The 13,885-nt window shown below is 31.3% G+C and overlaps 1 protein-coding gene and 1 pseudogene across 1 annotated transcript; both read right to left on the bottom strand.

Annotated features, from left to right (window-relative positions):
- Window positions 1-592: 592 nt before the first annotated feature.
- Window positions 593-1,457, bottom strand: LOC143581598 (glutathione S-transferase PARB-like). Its single transcript, XM_077064352.1, has 3 exons — window positions 1,308-1,457; window positions 1,179-1,227; window positions 593-1,102 (listed from the first exon to the last, which is right to left on the bottom strand). Exons 1-3 carry the CDS (start codon window positions 1,452-1,454, stop codon window positions 657-659), a joined length of 642 nt encoding a protein of 213 aa, XP_076920467.1. The 5' UTR covers window positions 1,455-1,457; the 3' UTR covers window positions 593-656.
- Window positions 1,458-11,736: 10,279 nt separating this feature from the next.
- On the bottom strand, window positions 11,737-12,613 carry LOC143581597 (glutathione S-transferase-like; annotated as a pseudogene).
- Between the last annotated feature and the right edge of the window lie 1,272 nt (window positions 12,614-13,885).

The raw sequence follows: 13,885 nt of genomic DNA, 5'->3' as shown, positions 1-13,885 counted from the left end.
AACTAGTATATAATAGTTAGGCTTGATATATGCATACATTGACAAACATATATAGATACGACACTTGCAATACATCGATGGACGTATATATAGATACCACACTAGCGTAAAACTGGTTTCATGAAAGTTTCACCTAGAATCATCTGTCAACCTATTATATCGTTTTTTAATGGCGCGTATTTCTATCATTAGATAACTTAAACTCAAGACCTCCTAAACTCTTAGATGTTTTAAAGACTTTGTCTTACCAACGAGCCACCAACCCAATCTATCTATCAACCTATTACATATCTCAACCCTTTCAAATACAACATACTTTCACATCTTTTAAAATACCTTTTAAAGGCAAATTTCTTGTATTTCCGATACTCGAACCCGGGACCTTGGAAACCCAATTTACGAGCAGAATCATCTCTTGTAAGTCTGTAACTGTCTGGTTAATGGAACTTTTGTGGTGTTTGTGAATTATGATTTTTTAGAACCATAAAGCCCTAATTTTTTTAATAACATGGTTTGGCCGGTCTTAACACAAACAAAAAAAGATGCATAATTGCACAAATTTACTAGCAAACAACAATAATTGTTAAAATATATTCATTTTATTCAGGCCAAAAGGTCCACAAATCACAAACACTACGTAAAATCAATTCTCACCTTCACTTTGGAAACATGGACGTAACCTTCACCCAGGCAGGCCTGGAAAGGATATCAGAAGCCCACTCACTGACACGAGGCCGCGCATCAAACAGACTCCTAACTCTCGTCCCCATCAAGATATGCATGTTGGGCATGTGGTGAAGATCCGCCAGCGTGAAGCTATCTCCGCCCAAATACTTGCTCTCCGTCAGCCGGTGTTCATACACGTCAAGCAAATCCGCTAGCTTCTTCTCGAACTCAGTCACAACCGCCTCGTCAGTGGTCAATCCAAATATCTGCTTAAAATGTAGCTCCCAGGTAAGCCTCGTCGACGTTGGATCAAACTTCTGACCTTCCACTTCCATCCACACTGTCTGTATAGCCGATTTCTTCGAATCCTTAAATACGAGACTCGTCCCAATATCTGCGTAAGCCTCGGCTACGTACTTAGTAATCGCCCTTGATTCTGCAACAAATTACAATATATTGAGCTCTAGAAATTAAACTGAGACTGTGTGACTCTGACACAAAATTGTAATTACCGAATAGCTTGAAATCACCATCCTCAAACACGGGAACTTGACCGAATGGCTGCATGGACATTAAATCGAGAAAATTTCAAACAAATAACAGATTCATTAATAAGAATGGAGTGAGAGAGATTACGGTACGTTTAGAGCTAGGAACTGAGGTGTCTTCTGTTCACGGGTGGCAAATTCGACTGGAACGAACTCGAAATCAAGATCCTTCTCAAAGAGAGCTACCATGGCACGTAGCGCTGGTGGTGAACGAATGAGTCCGTGCAACTTGATCGTCATGGTAGCTGATTTAACTGTAATAATCGTTTGTTAGATGATGCATAATATTAATGCAGAAAATAGCATATAGAAATATGTGAGTGAGTGAGTGAGTGAGTGAGTGGGAGTACGTATATACGATGGTTCCTAGTGTATAGTTTTTGGCATTTTTCAATTTTGTGTAAATAACAATGTTTTGAAGTTATGAAACCGGGTAATATAAGAAAACCGTCGATATATTCGAAAAGTTGAATAGTTTGACCGGTCTAATTAGACAGCCGAATAACTTAAGAATATTCCAACAATGACATGATTACAAAAATTATCTTTTATCTTTATATATATTTTTAGTGGTTGTTCTTTTATCTTTAAAACTGATATATTTTGTACTTTACGTTTCCAAATGCTACATCGTTTGTCTTTTAGCCCTAACTCAGTTAGTTTTTATCGTTAAGTCTGGTCATGTACCTTGCACATAAGGATAAATTGGTCATGTCACCCACTTATTAAAAAAACATTTAAAAAAAATAAAAGAATACATACAAATATATATATATATATACCTACCTATTCTAATAAAGTAAAATAATTGTAGACACTTATCATTTTTTTGGTTAATTCTTACAATTATTTTCTCTCCAAAACTAAGATGTTAATTGATTCTAATATATGTAATAGATCAATAATTATTCACTTTTCTTTTATACTCTATTTATATTATATCTATACATTTTTATAAAGATAAATATTAACATATTGTTTTACTATATATTTCAAAATACTTGGTGAAATCCAAAAATCAACAACAAACCATGTTTGTCAAAGATTGAAAAGAACATAGTTTCAAATGTTATCATTTAACATATTGGACTATGTATATTATAGAAAATTATAAAGAAAAACAAAACTCGAATATGCTTTCATTTTACAAAGTAATTTTTTATTATTAAATTATAAATATATGCTTAAAAGTCGATCCATTTTTTAAAAATCAATCAATTTATCTATTATTATTATTATTATTGTAAATTGCCAATATAAATTTATAAATTTAAATATGCTTTAAATCTATCCATTTATTGTTCGGTTAATTTAGTTAACTACATATATATATACATATATATATATATATATATATTTAGATGTAAGGATTGGTATATACCAATCACTTTCAGACATAATAAAGCTTATCATGATTAAGTTCTTAGTTTTTTTTATCAAATAGTGTTTTGGATTTTTTGTGAAACTTAAATTTGATTTTTATGGGTCAAAAGTTGGTAAATAGGTTGTTTGGTATAAGTTAACTGCATTTAGATCAAAATTTATTACTGGTCAAAAACGGAAAATCTGAGTATTTTTAAAAGTTTGAGAACGCAAATAGATTTATCATTAAATTTGTTACGGGTTCAAAGTGTTGACATGAAAATGTCAAACGGATGAAGTTAGAATTTTAAATATGATTCGGGTTTCAAAATTATTTTCAAAGGCATTTTTGGAAATAACCAAAAGGTTCCGGATTTGAAAATTGACTACTTTTCCCTCGACTATTAAAAATTTAAGAAAAGATTGCGAACACCTCCGACATGCCACCTCTAGACCTATCAATGCTTCTAACTTTTATCAAATTTGAAATATTTGTGTAAGCATTAACTTTTCCTTCAATGGTGATCCAAACGTTGTATGGGAATCATGCGATGCAAAACTATGCTCAAATGAAGCAAAATTCACAAAACTGAATGAGTTAACATGTTATTTTTTATGTTATCATTATGACAAAGTCGAGAAGCTCTATGAAATTTATCAAAATCTTTTTCATGGTGTAGCTCAGAAAAACATAGTTCTTGAAGAACGTCCATCGTTACAATTTAATGTTCTCCTTTCCTTCGATAAGTGGTAAATTGATAAATATATCAATAAAGGTAACACTTATTCTGTATTTAGGCTGAGTGGTTAGAACTACTATTGTATGAGAAGTTTTATTCCCAAAATTGGTTAATAACCAAAATTCTTTCAATTACACATATTTAACCACACTAAGAATAAAACTTTCAATATAAAAAGCATTACGAGTACGTCTTTGCACATGCATTTTTTTATTAAGTTCATTTAAAAAATCTCATTTTGTGATATAAATAAAATTAATTTATATACACATAGTATAGATACAAGCATAGATGTAATACATTTTTTCATATATGTTATATAATTATTTTCTTTACTTGTAATTTTATAATTTGGATCATCCCGTGTGTGACACGGGCTTTAAAGCTAATATTTTAATAAAGTAAAATAATTGTAAACACTTGTCATCTTTTAGTTAATTCTTACAATTCTTTTCCCTCCAAAACTAATATCTTAATCAATCCTAATATATGCAATAGATCAAAAGTTATTCACTTTTATTTTATACTCAATTTATATTATATCTATACATTTTTATTAAAATAAATATTAACACATTATTTTACTATATATTCCAAAAATAATTGGTGAAATCCAAAAATCAACAACAAACCATGTTTGTCGAAGATGGAAAGGAATATAATTTCAAATGTTATCATTAACATATTGTATTATCTATAATATATATAAATAAAAACCCTAAAATCCTATGTGTCGCGATGTGGTCGCTCCCCCCTTTTATGGAATGCACCAGATTTCTTGACTTTTAAATGGAGGTCTCTCATTGATTTAACCCAAATTCATGTGTTTGGGTCTTACCAAAACCAGATAGCTCTTAAACGGGTTATAACAGCTCTTTAAATTAAAAATTAATCTTACCAATTATTTGATATTAAAATCCTATAAAATAGGGATATACTAAAATTTAATATCCAATTTAAAAAGAAAAAGATATTATTTATAGTTAATAAAAAATTTTATAGTAAAAAACATAAGCGGGTCAAGGGTCACCAAATCCAGCTAGCTTTTAAACAGGTTATAACATATCATTTATTTATGAAACCCTTTCATCATCAAACTCTAAGTATATTATTAACTTTCTTACAATAAATGAAAATTAAAATCCAAAAAGTAAATATTAAAAAACGAAAAATGTAAAACAACCATTCTCTCAAGTCATCAGATTGCTTTATTTGTAAATGAAGGCTTCTCACACATTTGACCCGAATTCACGTGTAAATGTCTCACCAAACCTAGATAGCTCTTAAACGGGTTATAACATCTCATTATATTAAAAATTAATCTCATCAAATATTTGATATAAATATCCTATAAAATAGGATATACTAAAAATTAATATCCTATTTTATTTACAAAAAAAGATATTATTTATAATTAAGAAATACTTTTATAATAAAGAAAATAAACGGGTAATGTGTATCACCAAACCCAGATAGCTTTTAAACAGGATTATACCAGATCAACCTCAAGTATATTAATTATTAAATTTCTTATAATAAATAAAATTAAAATACAAATATACATATATAAATATTAAAAACAAATAATGTAAAAGAACACCCGTAATACAGGGGATAAAATCTAGTGATATATATAAATGAAACCTTTAAAAGCTTTTTGGTTACTCCCTAAATTCTCTCAAGCCACCAGATTATTTTATTTGTAAATGAAGATTTCTCATGCATTTGACCCGAATTTATAGGTATGGGTCTCACCAAACCCAGATAGCTCTTAAACGGATTATAACATCTTATTAAATTAAAATTTAATCTCACCAAATATTTAGTGTGAAAATCCTATAAAATAGGGATATACTAAAAATTAATATATGATTTTTTTTTTTAAAATACATTATTTATAATTAAGAACAATTTTATACTAAAAAGTAAAAATAAGCGGGTCTTGGGTCTTACCAAACCCAGATAACTTTTAAACCGGGTTTTAACATCTCCTTTGTTCATGAAACTCTTTTATAATCAAACCCTAAGTAATTATCAACTTTCTTACAATAAATAAAATTAGAATTCAAAAAATATATAAATATTATAAGCGAATAATGTAAAACAACACCCGTAATACGGGGATAAATTAAATTGAAAATTAATCTTACCAAATATTTGATATGAAAATCATATAAAATAGAGGTATACTAAAAATTAATATCCGATTTTTTTATAAAAAATATTATTTATAATTAAGAAACAATTTTATAGTAAAAGAAAATAAGCAGGCCGTGTGTCACCAAACCCAAATAGCTTTTAAACGGGTTATAACATATCATTTATTTGTTGAGCCCTTTAATCATCAAACCCTACGTATATTAACAACTTTCTTACAATAAAGAAAATTAAAATCCAAAAGATAAATAATAAAAAACGAAAAATGTAAAACAACCCCCGTAATACGGGGGATAAAACCTAGTATATACATACATACATACATAATATAAATGAAAAAAAATCTCTCTCTTCTCCCATTCATACACCATCACCAACCCACCACCACCACCACCACCCCACCCCAACACCACCGCCATCCAACCTCTAACTGCCATCTCTACAAACACCATCCCTGCCTCCCCTCTACTCCTTTGTATGGTCTTTTCATCGCTATTGATAAAAAGATGAAGCCGCCCCGCCACCACTATTGAAGATCTAGAATATTTAGGGTTGAAGGCGAGGCCCTAATCGGTCACTGAAAGACAGTGAATGGTCTTTGATTAAGGTTTTGATTTAGCGATAAATGGTTGAATGGACTTCGATCAGGCTTCTGATTTGGTCGGAAGATGATGAATGAGATCCGATTTTGCCAGAATACGATGAATGAACTTTGATTAGGGTTTCAATTTGGCTTGAAAACGATGAATGGGAGTCGATTTAAGTTTGCTACCTTCTTCTGTTTAAATTAGAGTGACGGTGAAGAGGGTTGCGGGGGTGGTGGGTCAGAGAAAGAGAAAACGGTGTTTGCTTTCTTCACCGACACGGCGGCATGGATAATATTCATATTTGGGTTTAATTTCTTTTTATTGATAGTATTTTCAGTTGATTTCTCTTTAAAACTGCGAGAAATTGGATGATTATGTTGTTCTAGGGGTACGGTAAATGTTAATTTGATCAAGCATGAGAAAATTAGGTGCGATGGACCGATGGTACGTACCCTTTTATAAACTATTTGTTTATTTCTAGGTTAAATTGGACGACTATTAGGTGTTAGCTCGCAGATTGAAGATGTATTTGAAATTTAGATATTATGATGGTGTTGTAAAGATGGTTGTGGTGGTGGCTGGGAGAAAGAGAGAGGTGGAGAGAGAGAGAGAGAGAGAGAGAGAGATAGAGAAATGGTGGGTAGGCTAGCCCTAGAGGTGGGCTTGAGTGCCTGTTGGTGGCTCGTCAGAGAAGACGGTGGTGGTGATGGGTTGGTGGTGGTGTATGAACGGAATAGAGTGAGAGAGAGAGTTTTTTTTTTCATTTTTTATATATATATATATAGGGAGAGGATCAAGAGAAAACTCACCTTTAGAGAGAAAACTAAAAAACTCCTAAAGAATTATTTTTAATTAAAAATAAAAAAATATTTTCAAAATTCTGTTTTAGCCATTATTCTTATATTTTCTTATATTTCACTCGAAAAAAATAAAAAAAACCCGCTGTAATGCACATACGTATTGTTGTACGATACCGTTGTATTACACATGTGTATTACAATGTATTTTTGAGTTTAATAGTGTTTTATTGCATATATTCAATATTTGTGTATTGTATATGTGTAATAGTGTTGTATTATATGGAAAAAAAATAATAATAAAATAAAAGTCGATGTGGTGCACATGTGCGTTAATGTTGTATTACACATATGTACTAATGTGTATTCGATGTGTGTATTAGTCTTATATTGCATATATACAATAGTGTGTATCAAATATGTGCAATATTGTTGTATTCTATGCAATACAAACACTTTTACATATATGCAATGCACACTATTACACATGCGCACTATACCGACGATGTTACCAACAAGTTTTTTTTTTTGAACCAATAACAACATATAAGAATAATGGAAAAAAAAGAAACTTCAAAAAAGATTTAAAAAAAAAGTTAAAAATAGTTTTTTAGAAGTTTTTAGGAGTTTTTAAGTTTTCTCTTTAAGAGGAGTTTTCACTAGAACCCACCCATATATATATATATGGGTAAAATGACCAATTTGTCCTCATGTTCAAGGCATATGACCAGAATTAACGATAAAACCTAACTAAGTTAGGGTCAAAGGACAAACAGTGTAACATTTGGAAACGTAAAGTACAAAATATGTTAGTTTTAAAGATAAATGACAACTGAAATTTAGTGCAAACATAAAGGACAATTTCTATAAATCTGTCTTCCAAAAACATTATTATACCTAAAGGAAAACTTTATTAATTTGACCGGTCTTAGAAAACCAGATAAATCTATATATATTCTAATAAAATAAAATAACTAGCAACACATGTCACTTGTAGATTTATTTCTAGCATAAATTTTCCGCTCAAACTACCATTCTATTTTTAATTTAAACTGTCAGTTTAATCTAAAATATCAACCAATCATTTAATCAGATAACCAATTACCTAAATCATAGGGATTCAAAATATGCAGGTATTTATATCAATATAATCAAAATATTATATATTTAATGAAATGATATTTGCTTTTTTTTATTATTATTAAATCAAATCATTTAATATACAGCATATAAGCGATGAATGCGTGAAAGATGATAAAAACAAGAATAAACTATGAATGAATATCAATTTTATTTTCATATATTAATTAAACCTCCATTGATTTATACAATTTTTATCTATCTTTTTCGAAACTGTAATTTATTCATGCTAATTTTACGTATGATGTTTTTATATCATTTATAATGAAACATTTTGCCATGTTATACCTGGCGGCCAAGAGTACCCTTAACCTTGGATTAGGACCATTAATAATTGATCTTTTAAAAATAGGTGTATGAAATATGAATGACTAACTTACTAATTGTTAACCCTCTCACGTTTTGCCTATTAATAGACTTTGGGCCAAATGGCTCATCCGTAAATCCTTTAGTGCTTTTAAGAGTAAATCACTATCTAACTAATATATTAAAGCAAAACCAATTTGTTTACTTGGCATTCTCTTAGGGTGTTCACCTAATGTTGCATGTAATCCACTTTCCGTGCTTATAATTTCCACATAATTAATCAATTAATTTTAATCCTATTGTTAATCTTCTTACTATATATACTATTAAAGCAAAACAAGATATCCATAGGGCCTTCAAATATGATGTCCGCATAAGCTTACAAGGTTTCCATCTCTAGAATTGCCACATAATTCACTAATTAATATTTTCTAGAATCATAACCTCACTAATTAATGTTTTTTATAATCATAACCAACCATTTCCTTTCAAATGATTTAAAAACAGATTTTGACTACAATTAATTTTTTATAACAAATTTTTGCTACTCTTTTTAGTATGAATATTACTTTAGCAATTTAATGATTTGTATATTTATGCAGTTTCTCATTCATACCATTTATACATATATTTCCTACATCTTGTGGTTTTGCAGAAAATAATGTAAATAATTCTTATGATAGCTATATGTGTGTGTGTGTGTGTGTGTGTGTATAGTTTGAAAACCCTTTTGAGTTGAGAAAACCCGTGAAAACCCTATGTAACATTTTTTTTGTTACATGTAATATAAGTTGTTACATTTAATACAAAACATCGAAAACATAAAAAAAATGTTTTGCTATTTTTTTAGTAATTTTTATATATGTTTTCAGAAGAGAGAAAATGTAAATAAACTTTTACATTTTTTATTAACTTTAATTGTGAACCAAAAGATTTAATCTTTAATTAAAAACATGTGATTGAGAATGAGTTTCTAGAGTTTTCACAACTCAAATGAGTTTTTATTCTAATCTAACCCTATATATATATATATATATATATATATATATATATATATATATATATATATATATATATATGACACAGACCACTATCCTAATTAAATATTAAAATAACATGCGACTTAGAGCTAATTTAAATAACATCGTTCTAAAACTTTCAAATTAGAGCCAATATATATATATATATATATATATATATATATCTTTAGACTCTTCTATGTAATAATAAGTATAATATAGATGAATAAATAGAGAAGTAGAAAACAGCAAAAGCACGACTACATTATGTAGGACTTCCATCTTAATAGTCCTGTCAGGTGTAGATGACTAAATTGAATCTATTGGATCCATGAAATTTATTAATATGCAATGGGTTTATGAGATTGCATTAGGGTTTTATTGTATTTGATAATGTGTTGACTAGCAAGTTAGGTTAGTCTATATAAACCGAGTGATGGTTAGACATTATAGAATATGTTAGATGCAACCGAGTTAGGGTTCATCTAGAAACACACACGAGATGCAACCGAGTTAAGGTTCATCTAGAGAAAACACGAGTTATGTATAATAGGGATTTTTGAGTTATATTTTCTCCATATTATATTGAGAGTTATTCACTATTAATAATTGTGTGTGTACGTTTTGGTGAATTATATCAATTCGCCCTTCAATTGGTATCAGAGCGGTTATGCTCTTGAAGCTTATTGATCAAAGACCTGAAGATAACTGATAAGGAGGGTTTGGTTGAGTCTGCGATCAAGAATATGTTCTCGTCGTTATTCAAAATTTTTTTTTTCTTTATTCCAAAGTCGTGGTTGGGGTTGGTACGTTACGGTGATTTGGGTGGTTCTTTTAAGAGGTGAATTTGGTTGAACGAGTAGGTTGGTTGTTTTGACTTTTGGTGATTTATGTGGTTGCATCGAAATCGAAAGTAGAAAAAGAAGTTACTGTGGTGCTAAATTTATATTGATTGTTTTTTTTTTTTGTCACGAGGAATTCGAAGTGAGGATAAAAACAAAAGTTGGTTTGTTTATCTTTGTTGCTTGTTCTTCGTTAGTTGACTAAACAAGTTGGATTGATCATTATTAGTGAGGCTTTATTTATTTATTATTTTTTTTTATTTTGGGTTGGGCAAGTCGGTTTAATTCAAAGCTTGTTTTTTTATAAGGATTAAACAAGTTAGGCTTAGTCAAGGTTGATTTAAATGATGTTCTCGTGTTTTAATTCGGGAACAAAAGAAGATCAAGGAAGATTGATGTTCGTTCGATTAGATGACCGGAATCGTAGCCAGAGCAGTGGATATGCGTGTTCATACAACCGAATGAATGGTCGGGGACAGGATCACGGAAGTAGTCGAGTTTGAGAGAGCTGGAATATAACACATCTATGGATCAAGAGGAATTTCTAGATGTCAAGACCGATATGATGAAGACCAAGGCGATGAGGGCCAAGAGGGTTACGAAAGCCGAGATGGTCAAGATCATAAGTCAAGTCACACAGGTCAATGGAGGCAAGTTTAAATCAAAGACCACCTACTTCAAGACGGAAAATAGGGGTGACTGCTGGACGTAATTTCCGTCTTAGCAGGCCTGTCACGTGTAGGTGACCAAGTTGAACCTGTTAGGCCCATTGGATTCATTAATATGTAATGGGTTTATGGAATTGCAATTAGCGCTTTATTATATTTGGTAATGTCTTGAAGCTAGTTAGGTTATACTATATAAACCGAGTTATTGTTAGACACTATAGAACATGTGAGATGCAACCGAGTTAGGGTTCATCTAGAAAAACACATGAGATGCAACCGAGTTAGGGTCCATCTAGAAAAACATGAGTTACGTGTAATAGGGGTTTTTGAGTTATATTTCCTCTATACAATATTGAGAGTCATTCAATATTAATTATTGTGTGTTTACGTTTTGGTGAATTATATCAATTCGTCCTTCACATTGAATACTTTATAATAGAGAAAATACATAAAGAACGAAGGTACGCCTCTATACTGGGACTCATATTCAACGCTCTACATTTTGTATATTTATCGTGAGCGTATGAGATTATGTTTACCATAAAACAAGACTTTGTGCATTGAAAATTTTAATTGTTGATTTTGTCATTTTTTATTTATCTTTAATGCAGACTAAACTGGTTTAGGGTCTGTTTGGTAGCCTCTTAACTGTCATTAAAAGATACCTCTTAATAACTTATAACCTCTTAATGGTTAAAAGGTAACCTTAAATCTGAATGGTTAAGAAGTTACCAATCATCAAGACTTAAGACTACCTCTTAATCATTAAGGGGTTATGAACAATTAAAAAATAGCCTCTTAATCACTGTTAAGAGCCTACTAAACAACCCGTTAATCAAACATTGAACTGACCAAGAATGGTAAATACGGAAATACCAAATACATATTCAAACGTCCAAAATCCAACCAACCATTGGATTTGGAGTACAGTCACAATTGCACACCGTACGACTCTCAATGCGATTTTCATCAAGCATAACCTTCACTCTTAAGCATGGAAACAATTTTCATCCAGGCAGGCCTGGAAAGGATATCCGCAGCCCACGCGCAGACATGTGGCCGAGCTTCAAACAGCCACTTCACCTTCGTAGCCATCAGAGAGTTGAGATTCGGCAAATGGTGGAGATCCGCCAGCGTAAAGCTATCTCCGCCTAAATACTTGCTCTCCGTAAGCCGTTGTTCGTACACGTCAAGCACATCCGCAAGCTTCCTCTCGAACTCCGCCACTAACGCCTCATTAGCCTCCCGCCCTCGGTGGAGCACATTAAAATATAGCTCAATAGCCAATTTATTAGACGGTAAATCGAATTTTTTAGATTCAACTTCCATCCACACGGATTGTATCGCCAGCTTCTTTGGATCCTTCATCATTAGATTCGTTCCTTTATTCTCGTAAGTGCCACATATTGTGTTATCGCCCTTGATTCTGCCACAAATTTGCAAATATTAAACCGAAAGTACGTAGCAAATGCATGCAACAAATTATGTTGAAATCAACATTACCGAATACTGTGATATCACCGTCCTCTAACACCGGAACTTGGCCGAACGGCTACATATTATCAATACCAAACAAAATTAAAATTTAATCATATACACATGTATTGATTTAATATCGGACTATGTATACATACGTTGCGTGAAAGGAACTCAGGTGTTTTGTGTTCCCGGTTGGCCACGCGCACCTTCACGAATTCGACGTCTATATCCTTCTCGAAGAGGCTGGCGAGAGCCCTAAGTGTCGCGTTTGAAGGTACGAATCCGTATAATTTAACTGCCATTGCTGTCGGTATATATGCTGTTAGATAATAATACTGAATTATATACTATATAGAGATAGATCATAATAATATATTCCAACTAGTGAACCAGTAAGAAAATATTTACAAACCAGGAGGATTATGATATAAAATAAATCTGGGAGAGCCTTAATATGCAGATAGATAGTATGACTGTATGAGTAGTGAACAAGTAGATAAAAATGAGACTGAATATGCCCGATACATATATAATATAACGTCAATTTGCACTTAGCCTCCTTGAGTCACAAACTCTCACATCCAGCCCTCATAGAATCATCAATTTACAGAACCAGCCCCTTTACAACTTTGACTTCATGTTTTAACAATGGACCCACAAATTATAATATGAATGACATTTTTTTCTTTCATGGTTAACGCATCCCAACCACTCGGGTGGAGTAAGGTCACCTATGCCCATGATCACATATTCACATGCAAATATAGTACTGGTCTGGTGACCTGGTTGTAATTAATTTCAAAATGAATCCATTGCGGCAACTATGGTAAAACCCTCGACTCAAGCATAACATTTTTGTCATGAACAAGACTCGAACCGACGACTTTTTCTAATGAAATTCACCGGAATACTGCTAAAGACAAATAGGAAATAGCCATCATGAAAGTAGAAATTAATAAAACTAAAACTATAGTAAATTACACGATGATCCGGATATACCAAAACTTTATGCTTGCTCCCTAATTTTTTAAAATAATAAGTATGATCCGATTATTGAAGGGTATGGGTGTTTGCATGGGATAGTATGATTGTTAACACTAAAAGTCCTTAGAAGTCATAATGTGCCAAGGAGGATACAAAAAGTATTCCCATATGTATAACGAGTTGTTTATTAATTTATACTAATTAGTCATATATATTTATTAATTTTCAACAAAACAAAACCTAATCGACCATTATATCAAATCAAAAGCCTATACCACCGAATAACTAATACAAGCTTTTGTCTAACACGCTTGATACTATATAAATCAGTAATTGAAGCCTTTCAAATCTGCCTAATAAGATAAACACATTGTACAACATTCATAAATATAGCGTACATCATCAATGCCTAGCTCGAAACAAGTTAAATAGTTTAAAATTAAGAATGCTCGGTATAACTTATTTGTTAACATCGTCATTTTGTCATTTATTTTCTTTTTTTAATCGAGGCTAACTTGCTAATTAATATGTTGTTTGGTAGCCTCTTAATGGTTGTTAAGAAGCTATATTTCATTGGTTCATAGTCTTAA

Source organism: Bidens hawaiensis, unplaced genomic scaffold (genome assembly GCF_021521415.1).
Source record: "Bidens hawaiensis isolate Kalapana, Puna unplaced genomic scaffold, B.hawaiensis_p1.1 tig00031109_1, whole genome shotgun sequence".
Taxonomy (NCBI): Eukaryota; Viridiplantae; Streptophyta; class Magnoliopsida; order Asterales; family Asteraceae; genus Bidens; species Bidens hawaiensis.
This window is presented reverse-complemented; position numbering and strand designations above follow the sequence as displayed.

Coding starts and splice junctions, on each gene's coding strand:
- LOC143581598 (XM_077064352.1), bottom strand. CDS start 1,454: ATGACGATCAAGTTGCACGGACTCATTCGTTCACCACCAGCGCTACGT. Junction 1,228..1,307: donor CTCAGTTCCTAGCTCTAAAC/GTACCGTAATCT, acceptor ATGTCCATGCAG/CCATTCGGTCAAGTTCCCGT. Junction 1,103..1,178: donor TGGTGATTTCAAGCTATTCG/GTAATTACAATT, acceptor AATTTGTTGCAG/AATCAAGGGCGATTACTAAG.